Source organism: Castor canadensis, chromosome 1 (assembly GCF_047511655.1).
Source record: "Castor canadensis chromosome 1, mCasCan1.hap1v2, whole genome shotgun sequence".
In the NCBI taxonomy this organism is placed as follows: domain Eukaryota; kingdom Metazoa; phylum Chordata; class Mammalia; order Rodentia; family Castoridae; genus Castor; species Castor canadensis.
The window spans coordinates 18,857,231-18,884,948 of NC_133386.1; the positions used below are offsets into that span (position 1 = coordinate 18,857,231).

The 27,718-nt window shown below is 37.7% G+C and overlaps 1 protein-coding gene across 1 annotated transcript; it reads right to left on the reverse strand.

Annotated features, from left to right (window-relative positions):
- Window positions 1-1,490: 1,490 nt before the first annotated feature.
- Rab32 (RAB32, member RAS oncogene family) lies at window positions 1,491-24,527 on the reverse strand. Its single transcript, XM_020185187.2, has 3 exons — window positions 24,192-24,527; window positions 12,685-12,962; window positions 1,491-7,644 (listed from the first exon to the last, which is right to left on the reverse strand). The coding sequence occupies exons 1-3, from the start codon at window positions 24,433-24,435 to the stop codon at window positions 7,495-7,497; spliced, it is 672 nt and encodes a 223-aa protein (XP_020040776.2). The 5' UTR covers window positions 24,436-24,527; the 3' UTR covers window positions 1,491-7,494.
- Between the last annotated feature and the right edge of the window lie 3,191 nt (window positions 24,528-27,718).

Below are 27,718 nucleotides of genomic sequence, written 5' to 3' on the forward strand. Positions count from 1 at the left end.
TTATCTCTTCTAGAATATGGTGGTTTGCCAACAGTGTTTGGTGTTCCTTGGCATGTAGACGAATCTCTTCAATCTATTGTCTTCTCATGGAATTTACCTTATGTGTACCTTCACATAGCCATTATTTACCAAAGATGTCAGTCACATTGTTCCTTGTTTCTCCATTATCTTTGCATAAAGTCTGATCGCGTTATAAAGTTGAGATAGCTAACAAAGTAATTTCTCATAAGAATGCAAATTATCTTTTAATACACCAAATGTTTCTAAGAAGATAATTATCTTATTAAATGTACTATAATTTTGAATTCTATGTATCATATCTCATCTTTATTTCAAAATGATTTTTAAATAATTAACATCAATATTCAATGCAACTCCAAACCCTGTGTTAGAAATAATGAACTTTTGCATTTTAAGGTGATGCCTAAAGCAAATGTTAGAACAGAGTCAACCAGCCATGTCACATTGGATATTTTATCTAAAACATTAGGACTGGGAACAGAATGGAAAATTGCGTTTAAGGACCTAGTGGGAGTTAGCAATGATTTCCTCTGTAATAAAAGCAGACTGAGTGGGTAGAGAAGCTCATAGGTAACTTCATTTGACAGACCTTATTTCTTTTTCCTTTTCAAGTTCATCATTAACCTTGGTTTGAAAAGAACAAGAAGGCTTCAAGGATGAACTTACAAATATGTCATTTTGTAAAGGTTATGAGACAGACTCTTTCAAAATATGCAGTTCCAAAAATATCACTGCTGAAAGTAGTCATGTGGAAACTTGTCCAAGTCATTGGTGAGAAAAAGCATTAGCTTCCCTTCACCTGTTGATTTAATATGTCACATGAGGAATCACAGGAGAAGACAAAACTGTTAGTTGACACCTTCAAGTTAAAAGTACAGGATGGGGACTACTATTTCAGTGGCAGTTCATGCCCAGGCATGGCCACTGCTTTGAGTAAAGATTAGTTGTGTTGCATCAAATTCTGTGCCCCCTGGTCAGAACAACCATAAATAAATTAAAGGAACTGTTCACAGAAGTGGATTTCTTGAACTGTGTATGGGTTCCTCCTATAGATCTGTTAAAATATACACAGAACCAGTTCTTTAGGGAACTCCACTAAGCTGTGAAATGCCTTAAAAGTCTGTTACAAGTGAAATACTTATTTTGTGCTCTGCTTATAGATAATAAAAATGTGTGATGAGAAAACATCAAATAGATATTTTAATACATAAATACAAGGATAATATTCGAACATAATATTTTAAATTTAAGATTCATTTAGCAATCAATCTTCATCTTATACTGAGATAAAATATAAGATGTTTAAATGTTTGACCATAAGCTGATTTCTGGCTAGCTGTTACCACTGCTCTGGAGCATGATGTACTTAACATTGTATGCACTTGAGGAATGAATTACATATCTATCCTGTCACCAAGTTCCTGTATTAACTGTAATTCCCATCTGTATAAAGTTCACTCTTGTCCAGATTGTACATTGTTAGCAAAATGCATTATTTATTATTCAATCATTATCCTGTTAAATAAGACTGGATAGAAATATGTTGAAATAACACCACAAAACACTGTAGAGTATAAATTCAATTTTAAAAGTGTTACACTATGAAACATTAACCTTTATTCCCAGCTGTTAAAATCATTCTGAATTGAATTAGTATGAAGGCACTATAGTCCTTTACAGCAATAAATTTCTATAAGAGAAAAGCTTTTGGACAGTTTTTTGAAGTTTGCAATCAATAAAAAAGAAGTCCAAGGAGATTACTGTTTAACTACAAACAAGTGAAACAGTATTTTCAATTGAAATTGAGGCTAGATACACTTGCCATTATGATTAAAGTAAGTGCTGTATTCCCTTAAAGTTCTCTCAAACCACAATTTAGTAGCACAACCAATGCTACCCTAAACACTCAAAGTAAAAGTTTTATCCATGCAAGTCACAAATTTAGTGTGGCCCCCAAAATTCAGCCAAATAATCACCACACCACTAAAAAGATAGCATCCCATATCATCGTAGAGTATGCATAATCATAATTTAGTTAAATTGTAATATTTATAAACTAATGCCTTTAGAACAGCTTTGGCAGTGGGAGGAAGGTAGAAAAATGATGAATTTGATTTGGGAAATGCTGATAGGCTTGTTGGGCAATATGAGGTGGTATTCAAGTGACTTTTAAGATAATGGATTAAATTACTGACATATGTAAATATAGCCAGCAATCCTTTATACATAATCCCAACCTCAATTACCATACTTTTCTTTCCTCTTCCTATGTTATAAATACAAACCTTGAAGAATCAAAAGTAAACATCATGTCTTCTGTGTGTGTGTGTGGTATCTGTGTGTGTGTGTGTGGTATCTGTGTGTGTGTGTGTGTGTGTTGCTGGGGATCAAAGTCAGGGCTTTGCATACGCTGGGCAAGCATTCTTCCAGTGAACTACACCTTATAACCCCTTCAATCATGTCTCTATTTGTTCATTTTCAAAATAGATTCTTATATAAAAGAAATGTGTAGTTCATATGATTTTGCACACATATTTAAAGAATTTAAAGAACACAGATGTCTGTTCTGGAACACTGACTAGAATAAGCAACAAAAACTCACCCATCAAATGAAGATGTACATTTTTACCCTGAACTGGATATTATAGCTATTAATGTAGTATAAAGTAAGATAATTCCAATTGTTTTTATTCTTCTTTAAAGCATTGTGTTTCAAATGGGAATGTTTCTTTTCATTTCCAGGACAGTGCAGCAAACATAGTGACCAATGTAAAATGAATTGTTATTAACACCTGTAAGCCATTGCCATAAAAGTATGAACATTATTCTGTAATACGAGCTATGTGAGAGGCAGAGAGAGGAGAATCACAAAGTGAAGCCCAGGCAAAAAGTAAGCAAGACCCTATGCCATAAAGCAAGCCAGGCAGAGAGGTGCATGTTGTTATCCCAGCTATATGGGAGGCAGAGGTAGGAGGATTGCAGTCCAAGGTAAGCCCCAGGCAAAGCATGAGATCCTCTCTGAAAAAAAAAAAAAACCTAAAAACAAAAGGACTGGGGGTATGACTCAGTTGCTAGCGTACTTGCCAAGCAAGTGCAAGGCCCTGAGTTCAAACTCTAGTACAACCATCAAACATATAAAAAACAAAAAAAAATTATCTAAAAAGCTAGAATTGGTCTTGAGCAATACTCTCAATTCCAGCCCTTCTGTTAGGTAATTGCCATAGGAATTTGGCATTTACCTTTCCATATGGTTCACAAAGCCTTTAAACTCTATTTTTACACAAATGTTAACCATAGTGCTACACAATGTTTCCTAATGTTGATATATAAATGTTCATGTTCCTCCTATAAAGCATTAATTCTTTTGCATGAAGTCTGCATAAGTAATGCTGCAGTGAACTTCTTTATCTTCTTCCTTGTACACACAAGCAAATTTTTACTCAGGATTGATAATAAGGACAAATACAAATTGAAAATTAAATGTTTAAGTCCCCTTATTGAAAATAAAGGAAGAGACTTTCCCTATTCTCTTTTCTGAGAGTATTTACCTTAAAACTTTTGAGTTCTTTCTGTGTCTCTTTGAAACGTGTGCAAATCTTTTTTATGAGCTAGCTGAGCCTCTCACCAGCTTTCTCGAGGGCCTGGGAAACAACTTTTAAAACGTAATCATTAGGGAAACAGTGGCTCCATCTCACAGTTTCTGTGGAAACCAAACTTTGGTGGGCACCTTGTGCCAAATTACAAAATTACCTCATCATAAAGATATGAAAAGTTGATTTTTTCTTTAGATAAAAGCAATTAGTTAGCACAGATGATGTTCTCAATTACCAAGTGGATTTGGGATCAATAGTGGGTGACAAATCGTGCCAGGTCCCCTTGATGGAGGACTAGCTATTGCCTTTCTTGAGAATTGCTTTGGCATGTGTTAAACCTGCTTGGCTCTACAAGTGAAATTTCTTCTTGTCTTTGACATCTTTTATTGGATTGCCTATAATGTGTACCAAATTTTGGTTTAATATGTATTAAATAATAAAAACCTTGTTTATCTTCCATCTTTACAGAGGTTTTCTGGGCTGTGGAGGGATTTTTGTTTTCGATGATACTTCCCTAACAATAACAATTTCACTTGTTGGCAAGACATGGACAAAGATTATAAACGGAATGGCAGTTTTGAAAGGGAATTTGCTGGTATGTATTGAGATACATTTAATCTAATAGCACCTTATGAGTACCTATTTAACTGTATGCTCCAAGACATCAAGGATACAGCCAACTTACACATTTTTATGACTCTGAGAATACCTTGCTTTTATTTTTCTAATATTGCCTGCTTACTAATCTTTGACACCAAATTATGTCTTCTGTAAAAATTCTGGTTTTATATCCCTGGCCATGTTTATTGATGTTAGTTTTTTTTTATTTTTAAATCCTGCTTTTTAACCCTGACCCAGTTGAATAGGTTGCAAATATTGTCTTTTGTCTATTTCTTGTTATAACTTTGCTTATATAGTCTTACTATGTATGGTATTTTGAGGTAATCAAATGTATCTTTCGCTTTGTCAGCATTTGACAATGCAAAAAAATTTTCTTAACATCAAATGTTTTCCAACCATACAAAATTTTTTGTACTTTTATTTATTATTTTTACATTTAAGCTAATTCCCATATTATATCATTTTGGGGAAAAGTGATATAGAGGAATTGACTTATTTTTTAAATGCTAACAGGTAGTAGCAACAATATTTGTAGGTTAGTTCAGCCTATCAAAAACCTTGTATCTCTTGTTTCCTTCTGTGGATGAAAACAAATTTATACATGTCCATTATTTAAAGTACTCGGAATTTTTTTTTTAAAAAAAAGGAAATAAGAAATAGTTTATCTTGAACCAATTCCAAGTGACTATGGCACAATTTTTAATAACAATGATTCACAAGTGAAAATGAAAATGCTAGATTTTGAGAATGGTCATGTTTTGAGTGATACCATGGATCTTAAGCTGAATTACAGTTCAGTATTCCTACTTAGTACAGGGGGCTGTCAGAATGAACATCAGATTTTTTTGTGAAAGCGTATTTGTGAGCTTCATCTTAGGAACCTAACTCAGCAAGTCTCAAGTGAGACTCAGGAAATTTCACTAAGCAACTCATGTGCCTCATATACATATCTCAAGAAACCAACCACACCTAGAAAATTCAGCTTGTGAAAGCAGTCACTTTCACAAACATTGGGTTACTGATCTATAAATAGAGGATTGGAAAATTTCATGATTAAGCAATTTCATGATGGCTGAGACTCATGCAAAGAGAAGATTCATATACTTTTAATTGGTGACTTTTTATATTTTTAAAGTGTCTGACCTAGTTTTGTGTTAAAATTTAAAAATATGCAATTGATTTTTAAAGTGAATAAGGAACCAACATATTCTCTTCTTTCTTTTAGCTATTTATGTAGCTTACCCAAAATTCAAATTTTATGTTAAAGTAATTAAAAAGAAAACTGTGGCAAGAATTTAGTTCTAATGTAAAATAAGTTACTCAGTTTTATTTTGAAACTGTAAAGAATGGTAACTATAATAAACTATCTCACACTGATATAAAGCATACTGAGTATTGATAAAAAAAAATCAGTTTTACTGTTCATCCTTAAAACTACCCTGTTCTCAAATATTGCAAAGATGAACAAAGAAAGTCCAATACTCTCCTTTGAAACCAATCCTAATTGAATTTAAACATTATGAACTTCCTGCAAAAATTAAAATCAGCATATATAAAAATAGAAAATTCCAAACAGACCTCTGTCTCTTCTTGTAGCTACTTAGGATAAACTTGTTATTTCCAACATTTGGGGTTTGAGAGCAACATTTCAAACATTCCGTATGAGCTGTGAAATATAAGAAAGGTTATAAAGTTGTACTTTGTGCATAGAGGAGAAAAAAAACTTAAGCGTATGACATTATGTCCTAGAAAGCCAAACTTTATTCATTTAAAAAAATAAAGGGCATATATTAATTAAAGTACTAATTAAACTCAGGTCTTCTAATTCCTTCACCTCAGAAAATATGATTCTGTGTAGTATACATGTCCAAAGAGGTCAAAGTATATTTTTACTTAAATAGATATAGTGTATAAATATACTTGTGATTTCTAGGCATGGCTCTTAGGTTTAATGAGGAGAGAGTGAAACATTTTATGGCCTGTGACAACTTGTATTCATTCCTAGAACATACCTGTCAGAGCAAATGCAGTTCTATGCTACTTTTTCTCCTGTTGGTAATAAATGCATGAGTCTCTTCCACCCAGCTCACATAATGTATGAAACAAATTTATTCATTGTCTCATTGTGCATTAGTTTTGGACTATGACACATTTCTTTGAAAGTAGTTAAGTTGTATCTTTCACATAATATAATTAAACCTCTTAAAAATCAAAAGTGAACAGACAAAGTTTTGTGAGATAGAAAAGTATCTTCCTAGAACTACATTAATTCAAAACACAGGTTTTGGCTAAAATATTTATTCTTTTCCTTTACTGTGTGAAAAATGGAAATACAAATGCTGTGGATGTGCTGTAAGTTTCTCAGGCATTATACTAAAAATGTCCAAAATCTTATATAAAACCAGACACAATCTAGTTTCTTCCACAATATTATAGAAGCTCAGATATAATTGTATGAGCTTTGAAAAAAATTTCTCTTCTTGAAAGCATTACCACTGCAGATTTGGAAAGATTAGTTCCAGTTAGAGAGCCTTGCAACAGTAGTATCAAAAAGGGCCACTGTTAGAAACCTAAACACACAGAAGAGAGGAAAGAAAGGACTAGGAAGAGAGAAGAAGCGTTCATCTATGTTGTTAGTATGTGGAAGCAAGCAGGTCCAGAGGGAGACCTTCAAAAGACAGGTGTGATGTGAGTACTTTTGGAGTAATTAGGAAAGGCATCTTCATGTGTTTAACAGCAGTGATCACATGACACATCAGGAAGGGCTGGAGAAATCAAAACATTAAGGAGAACAATTTTACATGAAGCACCAAAGTTTTGAATAGAAAAGGAACTGCTAATCAGGAACTTCAAAAGCTTTTGTGCTAACAAAGTCTTCTAAAAAACCTCCTTAGAAAGTGAGGATGGAATGTGGGGTCAAAGACACAGATTAAAAATGCCAGCAACACCACAGGGGAGTTTTATTACTACCCCAGTGCTGACACTAAAAACTACAACTTGAAAGTCATATACAGAGATGCTTAAAAAGATGTAAACAATATCCTCCACAGGACAGCACAACAAAAGCCTATGGCATCTGTTAAGTTGCAGAGCCTTTAGCAGGGATACTTCTCCACTTGTTCCATCTTCAGATAAGCAGCGGGTCTGTGGAGCTGCACCGTGAGAGGTGCCTGTGGGAGATTCAGAGTGCAGTGTCACCTATGACCATTCTCAGGCATGTGCTCAGGACCCAGGCAGGCCCACTTCAAACACAGCCCCATCAGCAGCACTGGGATCTGCGCTCTCCCATGAAGGTCTCCTGATCCAGTTTAATTTTGTCCACATCGTTTTCTTCACTTGGAAAGTTTTGGTGGTTCGCAAGAATATTCTCCACTAGGAACCGGGTGGCTTCGTCTATGTTGATGTTATCCTGTAATGCCAAAGCAAAGAACAGATTGTTGGGGGGTGTTCTTGGAAGAAAGCATTAAGAGTGTGACAGGAAAGGAGGAAGATTTGTCAGCTAACATCTTCTCCAACACTGAAGTTTCTGTATGCCAAGAGTTCAACGCTATAAAGTAAGTGATACAGCTATGGAAAAACCTTCTCCTTTCTACCACAGACACCCTATTTGATCATCCAGGTTTAAACTTTGGCCACCGAGGTTCAATGAACTCTCTTGGTGGTTGAAATGAATCACCTTCCTCTGGGTTGCCACAAATATTCATAAAAGCACTCAGATGGGAACAACCTTGCTCTTGAATATATAATTGAATTATTGAGGCTACATTGTGAAGAAAACTGTGAAAAGGCTTAAACCAGTCAAAATATGTTCAATGCATCTCTCTTCCACCTGTGAGTACAAATTATTACTTTTAGTTCATGCATAAATTAGCCTGAAATGAGGTTGTGAGCGTGCTGCCCGTTACGGGTACCTTCAAGAATCATTAGCTATCACAGCATTTGTGTGACTGGTTGTAAATTGTCATAGAATACACAACAAGTAATATATAGCAAATACTTTGCTTATATTTTTAAAAGCATTTATCATTTTAAATTAATTTCAAATTTGTGAAAACATTGCAAAAATAGTAAAATTCTCTGTATACTACTTCACCCTCATTCCTCAAAGGTTAGCAGCTAAGATAACCACAGTAAAACTACTGAAATTAGGAAATTAGGTAATAGTATTGTGTCAATATTAATCTATCAACCTTATTTAAATTTTGTCATTTATCTCAAGTCTGTCTTTCTGATGCAATTTCATAAACTACTTTGTTGTCCTATCACCCTGGTATCCTTTATTATGAAACAGATCCTTGTTTTCTTTGCCTTCTATGACCTTGAGACTCTTGGAGAGCACTGGCCAGACAATAGCCCCAATCTGAGTCTATCTGACATTTTCTTGTGGTTAAATTCAAGTTTTGCATTGCTAGGAACAAGATAGAAGGCTGTGACCTTCTCAGAATATAGGAGACACATGGATTGAAGTGATGGCTGTCGGATTACTCCCTTAGAAAAGAGTTACTGGTTTTCCCTTTGTACTTAGTAAGTACAAATGTGAAGCACCCTGTTTCTCATCATACTTTTACTTACTAACTTTAGTACCTATTAGTTCTTCGCTAATACAATTAGTATAATGGCACTTCGTGGTGGCTTTTTATTTCCATCATTTCTTCTACATTGATCAGTTATAATTTGACTATTAGGAAAAGATTCTCTTTTCCATGAATTTAGCATTTGTTTTTACACATCATGGATTTTTACTTAATTCTATTATATTTTACTTACTATTATTAGTATTATTAAGTAAAATTATTAAATAATTACTATTATTATTTTAATAATTCTATTATTATTTTACTTAATTCTAAATATTCTATCAGATAGCAATAAAGGAAATTCAAATTAAAACCACACTAAGATTCCACCTCACCCCTGTTAGAATAGCCATCATTAGCAACACCACAAACAACAGGTGTTGGCAAGGATGCGGGGAAAAAGGAACCCTCTTACACTGTTGGTGGGAATGTAAACTAGTACAACCACTCTGGAAAAAAAATTGGCGGCTACTTAAAAAGCTAGACATTGATCTACCATTTGATACCACTCTTGGGGATATACCCAAAAGACTGTGACACAGTTTACTCCAGGGGCACCTGCACACCCATGTTTATTGCAGCACTATTCACAATAGCCAAGTTATGGAAACAGACAAGATGTCCCACTACTGACGAATGGATCAAGAAAATGTGGTATCTATACACAATGGAATTTTATGCAGCCATGAAGAAGAACGAAATGTTATCATTCGCTGGTAAATGGATGGAATTGGAGAACATCATTCTGAGTAAGGTTAGCCTGGCCCAAAATACCAAAAATTGTATGTTCTCCCTCATATTCGGACGTTAGATCAAGGGCAAACACAACAATAGGATTGGACTTTGATCACAAGATAAAAGCGAGAGCACACAAGGGAGATATGAGGATAGGTAAGACACCTAAAAAATTAGCTAGCATTTGTCGCCCTCAACACAGAGAAACTAAAGTAGATACCTTAAAAGCAACTTAAGCCAATAGAAGAAGGGGACCAGGAACTAGAGAAAAGGTTAGATCAAGAAGAATTAACCTAGAAGGTAGCACACATGCACAGGAAATTAATGTGAGTCAACTCCCTGTATAGATATCCTTATCTCAACTAGCAAAAACCCTTGTTCCTTCCTATTATTGCTTATACTCTCTCTTCAACAAAATTAGAGATAAGGGCAAAATAGTTTCTGCCAGGTATTGAGGGGGTGGGGGGGTGGATGGTAAGGGAGGGGGTCGGGGCAGCGGGGAGAAATGACCCAAGCATTGTACACACATATGAATAAAAAAATATTCTATCAGAATATTTACTTATTTTAAGCTCATTACAATAATTGTTTACTATGTTATTTCACTTGTCTTTGATTTTTGGAACTCCTATAACCAGGCTCCTATGTCTTGGTGACATACATCCATCATTTTTATGAATGGTGTCTTACTTAGTTTCTGGCACATCTTTATATCTCAGGCACATCTTTACCTTCTAGTTCCACCATCTACAGAATAAGTTATTTGTCCAGGAATCCTCATTCCTTTTACTGGAAAACTGTTTTTAAAAACAAAATTCTGAGGACTAAGTAAGTTCACTCAATTTTATGGTGTTATTGTTTTCAAGCCCTCTCAGTAGAAAGAGCTTGTAAATACATTTATAAATACATGCATACACACACACACACACACACACACACACACACACACACACACACACACCTGTACACCTACTTCTCTGTTTATCTATCCTTAGAAATACATATTTGTATAGATGTATACATATGAAACCTTATGTTTATATTGATATCAGTATCTCCAATCAAATCTAACACTATGTGGTTCACTATAGCCTTCTCCCTTATTTGTATCCTCTTTCTCAGACATTGGGAAACAAAAGAGTTCTGCAATTTATTCAGATTTCTTTCTCAGCCTCAAGAGCTTTTATATGTTTGCTCCCAAGTATTAACCTTAATTTAAGTAGGGATGTTTGGATGTCCAAACTTCATTCAGTCCCCATCAGCCCCAATTGGATCAAAGATTGTAAAATTCTATATCTGTATTTTGTCACAACTGATTAGGAACAGAAATTCCTATGTTATTGTGAAAAGAAAGGATAAAGTCAAGAATTCAAATGTCTTTTGGTTTTGCTCTTATTCAAACTACTGGAATTCAAGTAAAAATCAGATGTGAGGGTAGCTGCTGGCTGGCTCAGAACTGACACTTAGGCGTTCTTTAAGCCTTGACTCAAAATTTTGAACTTAAAACTACGGTACTATTGTACCCTTAGAAGGTTCCTGGATTATTACACAGGAAGTTCTATAAAAGCTGTTTCACATGTATTTGTAGGGAAGCATAGAACATGCCTGCACTTTTACCCAACTTTTCCCTCTCACCTCTACATGGAATTTTGTCTATAAATATAATAGAGCTGATCACTTATATAGCCTCAAATGACAGGTCATGTGACATCATCATCTATGAATTTTACGTGTAGACTCTAGGAGAAAATTTGAATCTATTGCCTGAAAGAGTAATTCAAATAAATCCTAAAGTGAAATTTTAGCTGCAATATGCCAAATTACATGCTTACATAAATACATACAGTGTTAGTTGATGGGTTTTTGTTTGTTTGTTTTTGAATGAAGATAGGAAGTTAAGGTGAATTACCCAGCAGACTTACAGAGTAGGCAGAGGCATATCCCTGAAGCCTTCCCTTCTAAGACTTCCTCCTTTGTGCCAGGCTAAGTTCTCATGCAGCACCTCCAGAGTTCATCTTTCTTCCATTACAACTTCTTTTATTTATGAAACTAAGATGCTATCCTGTAGCTTAGTACTCCCTACTGCCCTCCAGGAGACATTCTTTTGCCCAGTGACTTCAAGATCACTCAACATTTTGAGACTGCCCCATAGAGTGGTCTCTTATCACTTGATTTCATCATTCTGATCACCATGGACATCAAATATTTTTCCAAAGATAAAGTAAGCTGGCATTGCCTACACTGAGGGAGGTGATTTGGAGGAGCAATGACACACATACACACACACACACATAAATATAAAAGAAATCTATACAACACATAAACAAGAACGGTGTTGAGAATATAGATATTTATGATTTGTTGTTTGTAGGATTTCTCAAATATGTCATCTTTTTTTAATATATCTGTTACTGAACTCTCGTATGTGAAACTTCCAGTGCACATGATCCTTTCAATATGTTGTACTTCTGATTTTCACCTTTGCTTTTTTTTGTATAACTAGGTGGTTAAGCTTTTCAAACTCCACCTTAGTTTTTTGTTTTCTTTACAAAACACTTTATTCAGCTTCCAGAGATGGAAGAAAAAATTTCCAACTCTTCATGAAGAAGCATGTCACAAATGTTGACACTTTCCACTTGTTGAAATCTTTCATACACAGTTAATCTAAAGCTTTTCAAATATCTTCTGCATACATCTTCTCTTGCTGACCATTCAATGTCTTTGCTTACCCTTAATTACACATATTTTTACCAGGAGCATCTCCCCATAGTTCTTTAAGTCTTTTGTAAAAGTAAAAAATGCTTGTCCTTGATGGTCCATACACCTTATCTCCCATTCACTCAAGTAACATGAGAAGGACCTCAGTTAAAAACTAAACTCACAGAAAATGCCACCTGACATTTGCTCTAAATAACAACTCATTTTTATTTCAATGAAAAATCTTCCCTTGTAATCACTTCCCATTAGTCAATTTTGAAAGCACTTCTGCTGCAGAATGAGGTAAGCTACAACATATTCATACTATGCTTTTCATTTTGGGGCTTAAAACTACCTCATTGGAATCCATCTAAATACTTCAGATTAACGCTCAGACTGACAAGAGATACAGAGGCAGATTCATCATCAAAAGATCTCACCTTGGCAGAGGTTTCAAACCATCCAGTGAAGCCATGGTCTTTGCAGAATTGGTCCATCTGGAGAGAACTGTGGTTACTGTCCTTCTTCTGGTCACATTTATTAGCTAGGAGGACAGCAGGAATCGGGTTGCCATTGGGAAGATGAACTTTACTATCTAGATCACGTTTCCATTTTAAGACTGCCTCAAATGTGGAACCTCTTGATATATCAAAGACTACAAAAGCACCAACAGCTTCCTTGTAGTATACTCGGGTCATATTGCCAAACCGCTCCTGCCCTAGAAATAAATATAAAAAGAGATTAAACACTCATAATTCTGAGAGTCATATTTAGGTGTGACTCCAATGATTCTAAAAATAATATCATAAACAAACCTTTCCCATCCCACCGCAATAAAAGCTGGTGGGATTAAGAACATCCATACAGAACCATTATAAAATGGAGTGGCTGATGACCTGCTTGAATGCACAATGAAGTATTACACGTTCTGTGCATGGACAACACAGTCACCATAAACTTCAATATAACAGCACCAAAAGGTAAAAGTTGGCCTATCTTCCTCCTTTCTCCCTAGTCTAAGAGAAGAAAGGCAGACACTGGAGGAAAACAGAAAGCTGAAAGTGGAGGGAAAGACAAGAATAGAAGAAACTGAAACGTGCAGGAAGGAGATAAGTACAGTGGCAAAAAGCAAGTCAAAAAGATTGGGACTGGACAGGAGATAAAGCAGCTCATGTTCTCAATTCATTTTTCCTGCACATCTGTGGCCTCTACCCAATTGTCACTCAATATGCAAAACTGCTCTCCTCTAAGAAGCAGACACATGAAAATCTACACTTTTAGAACAAGAAGTGGCACAGCTGGTTGTGTGATTATAAGAAGGATCAATTGCAGAGTACTTCAAATATCATTGTCCTTTTAAAATAACTGAACTTCTATTAAACAGTTTGGCTAAATTCTGCTACTTCATATCATACTGTCTACGCAGACAGACAGGGTTACAGAGCATTCTCTTCCATCTGCTACTATAGTAATCTTTCACATAGGAAGGGTACGTATCTTTATCTGACAGAACAAAAGACACTCAGTCCAGACCACATTGACTAAGAAGACGGGACTAGAATCCAGGTCTTCTGATTCCATAAAGCCTACGGGATTAACATTCTGAGCTATCCCGCAGTTGCCATGACTTCTAAAGCTCACACCTTCAAGTTATCAAATTGCTGGCTAGACTGGGAAGGAAAAATGAATGCCAATCAAGACTTATAACTCTTCAAGTTATGAAGAGTTGATGAAGGTACTCTGATAGGACACTTTCTTATTAAAACATATAAGAAACAAGCTTTATCTACACCTCATTGATTTATTTTTTTTTGCACAAATACAAAGCCACCTGAAATTGCCAAATTCTTTTTCCTCCAAGCTGTACAATGGCATCATACAATTTTATGTATTGCTTTGGCTTTGTGACAGCTCCTCATATAGGTTTATGGGAAGCTGCATTATTACAGTCCAAAGGTCTGAATTTCATTATAAAAAATGGTCACATATCACGAACTATCATGTTCATATTTTATTGGTAAGATAAATCTGACCAGTCAACTATATCATTCATTTTGGTCATAATGCTGACATTTATAAAAAGTTAGCATTGTACCATTTTCTATAAACTTACATTTAACAATCACAGGGGCATTTTCATTCAGGATATTCCAACCGTTTAAAGGCAAGATCAGCATTCTTCAGAAAAGGCTATTCAGATGCAATAAAATTTTGCAGCCTTCAATTTCTGCTAAAGAACATATGTAAACCACTTACTTTGTTATAAATTTTAATTAGAAATTGAATACGAAGGGAGTATAACAGCAAGAGCAATTAAGATAGTCTAAGATTAACAGAGATGGAAAGATTAAGATTTCAGGGTTATTAAGAGTAATAAGAAAACATTCCTTTGGCCCATTCTTTGAATTTAGGGGAGAGGAGAGGGTGCCAAACTAGTAAAAGATATGCTATCCACATCTTAATGTCCATATGTGACAAAGAGCTATTAAACTTTTGTGGCTATTACTTTTTTAATGAATCACTTTAAATTTTAAGTAATTCTTTCTGTTAATCATAGGAAGTGATATTCAAAGATTTACTCATATAAGCTTTCTGATAAAGCATTAGAAAATCAGAAATGTCTATGACAAATTATTTTATAGGATACTGTGGCTTAAAAACGTCAAGCCAAGGCTAGGATTAAAAACTTCCTGGAAACCCTCATATCAGATACTGTGCCTCTCTAACAACCACTCTATATGTCAAATCAAACAAGTGTCAATTATGCAACTAAGCAAATGAGAAAGAAAGGAACTAACTGGGAGATAAAATGTAAACTACCTATTTGCTAAATATTTGTACCCAGAGTAAGTACAGAAAGAAGACTCCCAAATAAGAAGATAAAAACTCAATTAATAAAGTAATTAAAACATTACAACAGACACTACCAAAATACAGGCAATCCCTGCCATGCTGAATGTCTGGGTTGGTTCCTGATGGAGTCTTATGACAAGAGAGGGCTGGGTGGTAGAGAAAGTTTATCTTTATTTAATACAAGAATGGGCCGAATAACTTTTGTTTCATGTGGAGTTATGCATAGAGTTAAAGCTATCAGTGATACAGAAATTGATCAGAATCTGCAGGAGTACCTTTTTAATAGGTTTGTTGAACAAGTTTAGATTAGTACAGGGAGAACTCTAGGCAACAGCATTTTCTCTAAGCAGCAATGACATAGTCATTATTGGCCATAACTGATAGGCATACTGAATCATCTAGTCCAGCTCTCTTATGGTATAGATAAAAGAATAAGGTTCCAGAGAGATGAAATCACTCAAATCTCCTAGGAGCAATCATGCTCTCCTCTGTGGTCTGATCTGTGAGCCAGGTATTTGCTGGAATTGACAATTCTACATGTGTCCTGTGTTACCAAAGAGCTTCTTGGCAGTACCAGTAGCTAAGAGTGTCCTTAAGGACAGCAGAGTGCTTACTACAATGTCACACCTCCTTCGCTATGTCACCTCTTGCTTTCCCACAGTAGTTAAGGAAAGATCCTCTATTGCAGAGTGCATGAGTCGCCCTGATATTAGGGATAGTCTTTGTCATCCACATTGCTGTTGACATACTGACAGCACATTCCCAAACAGTCTCAAAATGTTTTGCCTCTTAAACAATGTGCTACTTCTTTTTCTAGAAGATTATCCTGATTATAACTTGACATCTTGGCAATCAGAAAGAAGATAAAGAACTCAGAAGATAATTAAAGGTTCATACAACCTCTTACATATGCAAAAGGATAAACCTTAAAGTACACATGCTGGCAAAGGATTAAAATGTTTATCTTTCTGGGGGCATGGCTCAAGTGGTAGAGCACCCATCTAGAAAGCAAGATGCCCTGAGTTCAAATTCTAGCACTTCCAAAAAATGTTTATCTTACTATTTGGAGGTATCCAACATTAATGACATTGAGAAGGACTACAAGCAACAAAATTAGTATGTTTACAAGAATATTCCCATAAAGAAAATACACTTTAAAACTGGAGAAAATCTTTAAAATGAAAGAATTTCCCTTCACGTTTGAGAAGAAAAGTACTAAATTCTGCTGCTATCAGAAATACAAGGCAGAGAGTGAGGTTAGCCTGGCCCAAAAGACCAAAAATCGTATGTTCTCCCTCATATGTGGACATTAGATAAAGGGCAAACACAACAAGGGGATTGGACTTTGATCACACGATAAAGCAAGAGCACACTTGGGAGGTATGAGGATAGATCAGACACCCAAAAAACTAGATAGCATTTGTTGCCCTCAATGCAGAGAAACTAAAGCAGATACTTTAAAGCGACAGAGGACAATAGGAGAAGGGAACCAGGAACTAGAGAAAAGGTTAGTTCGAGAAGAATTAATTTAGAAGGTAACACACATGTACAGGAAAGCAATGAGAGTAAACTCCCTATCCTTATCACAACTAGCAAAAACCCTTGTTCCTTCCTATTATTGCTTATACTCTCTCTTCAACAAAAGTAGAGATAAGGGCAAAATAGTTTCTGCCTGCAAGCGAGGGGGTTGGGGGGAGAGAGAGGAGGATGGGGGAAGGGGGAGAAATGACCCAAACATTGTATGCACATATAAATGAAAGAAAAAAAAAAGAAATACAAGGCAGAGATAGTTTCTCTTGGGATTTTTGTGGCTGCTTCTGTTTTAATGTTTTTGTCTATAGTTTATATTCACTCACACTACCATCTGATAAGTAATCTAAATGTCTCTTTAATGTTAATCAGAATTCAAAATGTAAATTTCACAACTCAAACCAAGTCAAAGCACTAGGATGAAAGGATGTTTAGTTTTACAAAATTTGAATACTTATAATTTCCTTAGTCACTGAGAATTACCAAGCTACATGTTACTACTCAAGGTGATTTGGGGGAAATACATAGTTTCTAGTCAGTAAATGAAAAGTAATCCTTAAATTTCATGGTGCACTTCAGAAAGGAAATAGCTTCTAACAAGCTACTGATAATCATGGATTACAAGTCAGTTGTTATCTATGAAAATCAAAATAGCCTCATGATTTGTCCAGTTTCAAAATAGTCTCATGATTTGTCCAGTTTCAAAATAATTAACCGTTTAAGATATTGGGCTATTCTCTTTTGAAATACATATATTTGACAGGAGCAAAACATATCCTGTCTGTTCTATCAGGATATGCATCTCTAAACTCCTGTATCTCTAAACAAGATCAACAGAAAGCTCCTGAGACGAGACGGCCACACAGAGGATAAGGAGGACGTGATGCCATGTCTAGCAAGGGAACTGAAGGGACGTAGAGCGTATGAGTGTGAGGGAATAAGGGCAAGAAAGCAGGTCTTCTGATTCAGTGCAGAACGCCTGGGAGGCAGTGAGAAGATAGGTGTGTTGTCAGGGTGCGGCAAAGACAGAACAATGCTTCTCAACTTTAGAATAAATCAGAATAAACATGGTCCTTGATAGATGGCAATTTTCCAGGTTCTAGGAATCCTGATTTGGTAGATAAGAAGACTGCTAACTGCCAGTCCCAACTTTCTGTCATGGAATTTTATTTGGGGAGACTATGTGCACAGTTTAAAACAAAAGCCTTAGATTTCCTAGCTCCACTTGCAGGTAAATTAAGGTGTGCCTAACTTACTGGAGCACAGAAACAAAAAATATGGCCTAGGGATAGCTGAATGTTGAAAAATCAGCCTTTGTCCATGAAGACTTGATGGTGCTACTCACCAGTCTTGAACTGCCCAACCATGGACTTATGTGGGAAAGAATTAACTCCTCTCCTGCTAAAACATGATTTGGGCCCATTTGTCAGATGAAGCCAAGTGTACTATAGAGCGGGTGCTAAATAATCTGCACCTTAAGCACCCTGAGAAATTCTGATGTGAGGGTTTGCATATAATCACACCAGGAACTCCAAAGTATTTAGAATAATCTCAAGCAATCAAAACCACCATAGAAGATGCTTAAGGAAGATGTGTAGAGAGAAGTAAATGAAAATAATAGGAAGAAGAGAATGTAAGTAACCTGTCAACAGGCCAAGAGGAATATTTACAGTAAGTATTTGCTATCCATTTGTTTTTCTATGGCTCTGTCTCTGTCTCAAAACCTCAAAAGAAGAGTGAAGAAGCTACCTGTGCCTAGCCTACTCAATCCTAAAGTGCAAAAGGCTCTTGAAAACAATACTAAAGCATTATTCCTTGATCTTTTGTCTTACCCTCCAGAAGTCTCCCCAAGTTTATTTGGATGTACCTTTTTTACCATCTAAGAGATGACTTCTATAACCTGTAATATAACATAAGCTTGTCGACTTAGCTCACTCTCTATAACTTAAGTGATGATTAAGTGTGAAGTCCTCACTATTTTAAGATTATGCTATCCTTGTGCTATAAACCTAAGACTTTCAAATTTTTCTTCTTTGACAAAAAAACTTTATCTCATCTCTCAATCTATTTCAGTATGCATTAAAGAATATGTATTAGTCATATTTTGTTTTTAATTTTCTATATTTTATGATGTTCTGACATCTTAGGGTCTGGCTGGCCTGGGGAGAAACTGCACCTACCAGGGTTAGATAATTTCTAGATAGCAAACACTTGCCTGCAAGTATAACTTTGATATACAAATCATCTGATCATTTATTCCATGTCCTCATCAATCTTCTCTCATTAGGCTCCTACAGACTAGGACACTCACTGTCTCCCTGCCCTAAGTCACCCCAGGATCAGTTATCAAACAAGGAACACTCTCCCTTATAGCACAGAAACTATCAAAATTATTCAAACTATCTAATTCCAAACTTGTTCAGCTTGCAAACCCTTCCTTACTTACTCATTCCCATACTCAAATCCATAATAAAGGCTCTACCAGGAATTCGCCTAACTCTTTCTGCCTGGCAACTGCCCTGACACTTCTCCTTTGGCCCTGTGTGAGGTGGTGTGTCCCCACCTCTTAGACCTGGGTCAGTAACCAACTAGCTTTTTATGGTAATGGACTCTTGATCTGTTGGCTTCATCAAACCTGAATATAAATAAAACCCTGGTACATTTTAAAACAGAATGAGAACCATAGAATATTCCATACAAAAAGTTACAAAAACTGAGTGGTCAGGATAGTACTATAGATCAATTTCTCCTAAAATGTATCTGAAGATAAACCTTGTATCCCCAGAACGGTATGTGGCTTACAGGTGTAACCCGTGAGGGCATACAATAGTTTTATTATTGCCTTGCTATTCCAGGTGTACATTGCAATCATATACCAATAAAACAGCTTTGTTACCTGCAGAGAAGTCCACAGTTTAGAAACAGTCTCTCTCTCTCTCTCTCTCTCTCTCTCTCTCTCTCTCTCTCTCTCTATATATATATATATATATATACACACATATATATATATATAAAATGATGGAGTCAATCAAAACTGTCTACTGTAGAATTACTGAGATTCTTAAGTGAGAAGTATAGCAACAGGGAAATCCTGGATTGAATTATTGAGTTTAAAATATGAGCTTACATATTCTATAGTGATAAAGTATTTGAAAATTTGGAAAAGAATTAGTGCTACTATTTTGACATCAGTAAACCTAAATCCTGCCGTACTGCTAAAAGCTTATTGTCTTCTTATCTCCACGCAATTCCACTGAAGATCTGTGTTTTCCTGGTAAGTTACTACACCACTCTGTGTTTAAACTATGTGGCATCCAGGATCTATAATACATTTCAAAAGACAGACTGGCCAGGCAAATGTCTGGGAACAAAAGAATGTTTTAGAATTTCCTATCAGCATGCTAATTTACATATTGCTAACCTGAGGATCTTTCAGCTTATTGAGTTAATTGAACAAGTAAGAATGGTAACATATTAAAAAGTGGCAGATCACAGGCACCTCAGTATCAGGGGACTTTCCATGAGCAAAAGTACAAATATGCTGTTATGCTAACCACTGTTTGATAGACATTTGTGAATATATACCCGAGACTGTGGCACCCAAAGGTACTGGGGATCCAGAAACTGAGCCAGATTTCACGTTTTCAGTGGGACAGTAGGTGTTGCTTGTAATTCAGCAATACGTGAAGCCGGAATAAAGTCAGAATGGCAAAACTGTACAAGAGTCAGATCAATCTATGTAGCATAGATTGTAAAAGTCCTTTTAATAGGCCACCAGCAAGCACTAGGAAACTTACTGTAGTATTCGTGTATGAGGCTGAGACTAGAAATAACCACATAGACTAATTCCTCAATGTACTGCTTCCTCATATTTGGAAGACAACTGAATATTAGTAACCCCTGGCTGATACTTTAAAGGTCAGGAAAGCTTCAAAGGTAATATTCTTCTTTCTCATGGAGGGTTGAAGGAGTGACAGGAAAGAAGACAAGAGGAGATTGAGTTTAGTAATTGCCAAAGTATATGCTGAAACAAGGAAGTCAGGATCAACAATCTGCTTTAGGATGGGAATTAAATTGATAAAAGTGAATTTAAATATGGCTTAGGTGGTTTATAATACTTCCAAACGTGCTTTTTGTCCTTGACAAAATTTATGACATGAATTTCAGAGTAGATTATTCCCAATTTAATCCTTGGCCCATGGAAATGTTACAAATCACCTCAATCAATACACTGATTCTAAACACAGTAGATCTAAATGGGCAAATTCATTCTAAGATTTAGCTTAGCACAGCCATTCAAACTGGCTGGAAAATTCTACAGGTGCCAATAAGCAATGAGCTTTTCATCCACAGTAATCCAAATACTACTTAATCTACACTAAGCATGAAAAGGAGTTTCAGAGATAGCTCTTACTACAGTTTTACGTACGTTTGTTCAGCTGTTTTTAAAATCTTATGGAAGACTTCAGTATGTAACTATATTTCAGTTATAAATTGAGCAACAGTCTCAAAGCAGGTATGAATTTAAAAGGCAGCAATTGGTTTACACAAAAATGTCATTAAACTATATACTTATTTTAAAACTAGGTTCCTTCTGTGCCACCAGAAAATATTCATTGAGGCATGCATCTGGAAGTCACTATAGTTCTTAATTTGAAGACTTTAGTTAAATCTGCTTGGTACATTTACAAAAAACATTCAATTCTTGCCTATTACCCTTGACAAAGCTTTTCAGGAGAGAGAATGTTGACATAATTTCTTTGCTGCTCTGCCCACCTCTACAGCCTCCAGAACAACAACCAAAAGGAGCTAGTAATAACATTAAGCCTTAAAGTTAATGATATCAAGTAGCTGGCTCCACTTTCTGCTTTGAAGTTAAGGAATAGTTCTATTATTTGAGAATTCTATATGATCCAATGTTGTTACAGCATGAGGCAAATATGTTTAGGTTCAAGGGAAGTGTTTTGGAGTGGCCTTTAGTTGGCCTTCATTACATCATTCCTACTTAATTAAAAAATTATGAGTCAGGTAGGATTCATTAATACTCAAATATTCAAACCACACATAATTAATGATATAGCTCCCCAAACCTTAGCCCAAGCCTAATTTATTTCGTCTCTCAATAACCTTACATAAGAAGAATCTAATAATTTCTAATTACCTCATAAGTTTACCTCTAATTTTATTAACTGATAAATGGTAAAACAGTTCCTGATGAAACAATAGTAGGTAGTGATCAGAAACACTTTTTGGAGATGTTAAAATGCTGCTTTCTCTCCTGACAAAGCTCAAATGCTGGATTTAGGCAAAAGTGCAAAATATTCGATCTTGGCAGGTGTCTACCAGGGTGTGATGAAGATGGGATATATATCTGTTCAAGAAGGCTGAAGCTGGCTAGGCATTGGTGGCTCACACCTGTAATCTGAGCAACTCAGGAGGCAGAGATTAGGAGGACTGCAGTTCAAAGCAGGCTGGGGGAAATAGTTCACTAGACCCTAACTTGAAAATGCCCAACACAGAACAGGGCTGGTGGAGTGGCTCAAGTGGTAAGAGTGCTTGCCTAGCAAGTGTAAGGCCCTGAATTCAAGCACCAGTACCTCCAAAAATAAAAGAAAGAAAAGGAAAAAAAAAGAAGGCTGAGGCTAGGGTGGTTCATGCCTACAATTCTAGCACTCCAAAGGCTGAGGCAGGAGTTTTGCAAGTTCTAGGCCAGACTGGGCTACAAAGTGAGACTCTGTCTCAAAAAACAACAGACAGGCTGGAGGTATATGGCTCAAGTGGTAGAGTGTCTGGCTAGCAAGAGTCAGGCCCTGAGTTCAAATCTCAAAAAAAAAAGTAAAAATAACAAAAAAGAATGAGAAGAGGTTATAGACAGAGAAAACCCTTACTTGTGCTTCTGTTTTCCCAAATCATCAAATAGAAGTATTTTACCTTAAAGCTTAGAAACATATGCATTGTAAACATCTAGTTATTCATATTCATTTATCTGCAGTAGGATTGAATCATAATTTAATATCTATATTAATTTACATAAAGAATGAAGCAAAGTCATCTCCCCTTTAGGCAGGGTTTAAAGTCATCTTTGTTGGAAAGCTACACTAGAGATTCCTGCATGGTGACTGTCACATGGTAAGGCAACCTTTAGAATCCATGATTTTGTTAAGAAGAAAAAAAATATTCAGTAGTGTTCTGGGCAATAGCAGGAAGTGTTTTGAAAGAAGCCTTTGGCTTCAAAAGATGACTTTTCAAACGTACTTCTGACTTTTGGTAACCAAAAAGAAAAAAAAAAAGGCCAAGTCAAAGCTAATTTACCTCTTTCTCTGAGGGACTGATGTGCACGAGTGCAATGTATTCTCTTATCTGAGGTAGAGGAATTTGTTCTTAAGTAAACAAATATACAGCCTATAATTCTTCTTTACTTCCTATGTAACTGGCTATCCATGAAGAGAGCTCTACCTGGCAGACAGTAGCCATGCATTCCCCTCTGGGCTGCATGTACCCTCCATGGGCTTCAGGGTATGTTTGTAGGAAGGATGGTAAGGTGTTCCCCAACCTGGGAAATGATCTATGCAGACAGAGATTCAAAAAGGCGACCTTTGCTGCCAGTTCCACAATTAAACCTGCCTACAGTTCACCTCTTTTTAAATGCTCACATCCTAACCACTACACCAGAGTCAGTGTTTAGTGTTCACAGTTAGGGAGCACAAGTCCCCAACACAGACAACTGAAAGCAAAAGCCAGGGACACAGTACGATATTTGTGGAGTGGGAGGGAGGGGGTAGGTGTTGGTTTGGGAAGAGCGGTGGAAGCATAAGTCTGAGAGAAACTTTTCCAGACCTTCCCCTGGGTGACCTGGCCTCCCAGTGGGGGGAAGCTATTTAAGGAATGGATTGTCCCTCACAAAAGCCTGGTTTAGATCCAAGCTTTTCTTTCCACAAACTCTTCCTGGTGTGTTACAAACATGCTATTAGTCAGAGTTAAAACTTCTGGAATTGTCTTTGCAGCTTCCTCACCTCATGAGGAAAGAGAAATCCCTTACAAAAGCAGGGCACAGATCAAGGTAGGTGGTGAAAAATGTGTTGAAAAGAAACCCGTTTTTAATTTGGGTTGTGCCACAGACTGGGAGTGCAATTTTGAGCCAGTCCTTTAATCACTCTGAACTTTAGTGACCAAGGCAGCCTTTTTAGACCCCCTCAGTCCTGTCATGGGAACTCCTTCTCCCCCAACTCTTCCTGGGAGTCACCATCCAGAGCTAAAAGTGTTCTGGAACAGCCCTCAGGGCTTCCTCATCTGTGAGGACAGAGAGCCTGGGTTGGGCGTGGGGGACTCCTTTCCACCTGGGCAACAGGACAGGGCTCCCTGCAGCAGGGACAAGTGCAGCACTGACTGCGCATCGATCCCGTCCCGCTCTGAAAAACCCACTTCGCGGTTCTGACCCCACTGGCGTCCCCCTTGCATCTCCCCGTGTCCTTTGTCGTCTTTCCTCCCAAAGTGCACAGGCAGGGAGTTCAGGCAGAGAGAGAAAGAGAGACCAGGAGTCAGGGAGGCCACTGGCGCCGCTTACCCGCGATGTCCCACAGCTGCAGGCGCACCAGCGTCCTGCTGTCCCAGCTGAGGACCTTGAGGGCGAAGTCCACGCCGATGGTGGCCCGGTAGTGCTGGGAGAAGAGCTGGTGGACGTAGCGCTTGATGATGCTGGTCTTGCCCACGCCAAGCTCGCCGATGACCAGCACCTTGAAGAGGTGCTCGCGGGTCTCGGGCGCCGCGGCTCCGGCCGCCCCGGGCTCCTGCGCTCTCGCGCCCGCCATGGGCGCAGAGGCTTGGGGTGAGCTCCCAACCCAGCTGGGATCCGCGGCCGCCGAAACTTCCCGAGCCAGGTTGGCCAGTCGGCCCCGTCCCGCCCCCGATGATGCCCCCGCCCACTCGGCCAAGCGGGTCACAGGACCCGGAACCCGGCCCGGGGACAACTGGCGGAGACCGCTCCGGCCAGCGCCAGGCCCGGCCCAGCGCGCACTTCCTCTCCCTGCGCGGCCCCTCGCGGCCCCGGCCGCCCCCTGCTGGGCCCCGTGGGACCTGGCGGGAGCCCAGGGCTTCTCTGAGCACCCCAAAACTAACGGAGGCCCCAGCCAGCCTTGCAGAGTCCAGGAAACCTCCTCTGACTCTGCCCAGAGTCTGCCCCGGAGTGAGAGTGAGCAACAGAAGACTTTGACTTTCACGGAAGCCTTGGCTGGGTCCTGTGTTTTGAGGCTCCTCCATGCTGTTTTCCTACATGGCTGTACAATTTTCAGTCCCATGGACAGTGTTCCAGATTCACTTTTCTACACTTTTGTCAATATTTTACTCTCTCTTATCGTTTTCATAATAGCTATCTTAATAGGAGTGAGGTGATAACGCCTTGGGGTTTCGACTTGCACTTCCCTGATTACTGATGCTGAGTGCCTTGCATATACATGTTGGCCATTTATTTGTAGGTCCTCTCTAGAGAAATACATTCGGATCCTTTGTTAATTGGGTATTCGTGGGTCGTTTTGGTTTGTGATTGAGTTGTGTGAACTCCTTATGTATTTTGGATATATGGTTCAGATTTTTTTTTCACAACCATTTTCTCCCAATCCGTAGGCTGCTTTTTTTTTCTTCATTTTTTAAAATTGTCTCCTTTGATGTTCAAAAGCATTTTGTTTGATGAAATCACATTTGTCTATTTTTGCTTTTGTTGAGCTTTTGGTGTGCCATCCAAAATATCACTGGGAAAGCCAATATGAAGATATGCCCCCCCACCTCTCAATTCTCTTTCTGGGGATATACCCAAAAGAATGAAATTGTGGTCTCAAGAAGATACCTGCACTCCCAAGTTCATTACCAAGACATGAAAACAACTGGAGTGTCAATGGGCACATAGACCTGGGGACATTGTGCTAAATGAAATAAGCATGACACAGAATGAAAGGAGGTTATGAGCTTACTTATATGTGAAATCTTTAAAGTTAAACAGATAGAAGCAGAATATAGAAATTGGTTACCAGGGGCTGGGAGGAAATGGAAGATGTCGGTCAAAGGGTACCAAGAGATGTAATGTTTACTGGGAGGCCTGTAGTTAATATTGCACTGGATACTAGAAACTTGTTAAAGAGATTTTCAGTGTACTTGCCATAGAATCCCTGTAACGATGTGAGATGATGGGTATGTTAATTTACTGTAACCATTTCACTATACATTAATACAAGACATTATGTTAGCTGGTGTGGTGTTATATGCCTGTAATTCCAACACTCAGGAGGCTGAGGCAGGAGGGTCACTAGTTCAAGGCCAGCTTGTGGTACACGATGAGACTCCTGTCTCAAAACAAGCAACAAACACACATACAAAGTCATGTTGTGTACCATGTACACGCACTCTCGCACACGCACACACACACACAGTAAAGAATAAGCACAATCATCTATATCCCTTGGATATGTAAATAAAGGTGTTAATCTGAGAAAGAAGGCACAGGGTCTCTAAGATGACTTTATTTAATGTTCCTAACAAGAAGTAAGGCTTTTGAAGCCTTTAGCCAGTAGTGTTTAGAATAAATGTGAAAGCACTGAGAAAATTTCCAGGTAATGGATTGAAAGTAGCAGCATTGTGGGGCTTCATTTTAAGGAACCCTTGCCTTGATTTCTGTATTTGTAAAATTGAAGGATGAATACCGCCCCCCCCAGTGCCTATTTAGAAATGCCTAGAGCTGCTCTCCTGTGGTGGCTTCCTTCAATAAACTTAAGCAGCTGCCTACCGTGCTATCCTCACTGTAATCGACCATCACTGACAGTGTTTTGCTTTTTTAGAGGTGGTGTTTTACAATGTAGAAGTCAAGGTGGAAGTAAAACCCTTGCTAGAATAACGATTGCAAAATTATAGCTACATCTCTATGGAAGTTTTATGGTAAACCAGCACGTGACCTGCATGTTCACCCAAATAGAGAGGCTTCCAAAACATCTCAGCTTGGGAAAAGGATAAATTTTCCAATTCTTGTCATAAATGCAAATCTTCCAATTCTTGCTGTAAGTGTACTATTTTGTTGCATATGTAGGAAACTGTTGAGGTCTGAATCTAAGTATGCCCCTAAGAGGCTCATGGGTTGGGGCTTGGCTGTCAGCTGATGGGCTTCTGAGAGGTGATTGGATTGAGATTTCTAACTTCATGGATGACTTAATCCATGGCTGAATGGACTCTTGGGAGGTGGGGCCTGGTTGGAGGAAGTAGGTCACTAGGAGAATTTCTCTGAAGGGTATTTCTTGTCTGTTGACCCCTCCTCTCTGTCTCTGTCTCTTTCAGCAACCTGTCTACAATGATGTGAGAGGTTTTGCTCTGCTATGCCTTTCTTCCATGATGTATTACCTCAACACAGGCCCAGAAACAATAGAGTCAGCTGGCACAGGCTGACACTGTGAGCCAAAATAAGTTTTTCTTTTTTTAAGTTCTTTTGCTCAGGTTTTTTTCTCACAATGAAGAATAATGACTAATATAGTAATACCCTAGATTCTCATTGGTACCTCTCTAACCCTCCTGGATTTCCACTGGATTGTAAGTAGAATTGTGGTGCTAAAAATCATATGCTGTAAGTTAAAATTAGAAATGGTTAGTGCTTAAAGGCAGGATGAGGATTTGGACCAATGTTTTTTTAAATTGCAGGCAAGATCATGATATAGGTCAGTTGTTCTCCAGCTTGATTGCTAAAGTCTGTTTCTTAAAACAGATGTGGTTCAAGAATGGAGCACATTGCATTCTTGTATTTTCTCAGTTAATCTTGATGCTGTGAGTCTAGCAACACAGTGGTTTGCTTCTCAAACTTTAAAGTTCAAATGTATGTACCATTTTTCATTATCCATTCACCTTCCATAGACATTTCTTTGTTTTTATTTATTTATTTTTCCAATGGGACAACAGATGCATCACCAGGCCCAGCTTTTTCTGTTGAGATGGAGTCTTGCAAACTTTCTTGCTGGAGCTGACCTGGAACTGCCATCTTCCTCATTTTAGTTGCCTGTGTAGCTTGGATAACAGATGTGCATCACTACACCCAAGCATTGGTTGAGATGGTATCTCACGAAC

What these genes read in the sequence shown, in the direction of transcription:
- Rab32 (XM_020185187.2), bottom strand. Translation starts at nt 24,435, where the DNA reads ATGGCGGGCGCGAGAGCGCAGGAGCCCGGGGCGGCCGGAGCCGCGGCG. An exon ending in GCAGCTGTGGGACATCGCGG is followed by an intron (nt 12,963 to 24,191) that starts GTAAGCGGCGCC and finishes ATTTATTTCTAG; the next exon opens with GGCAGGAGCGGTTTGGCAAT. An exon ending in GGTTTGAAACCTCTGCCAAG is followed by an intron (nt 7,645 to 12,684) that starts GTGAGATCTTTT and finishes TTGGCATTACAG; the next exon opens with GATAACATCAACATAGACGA.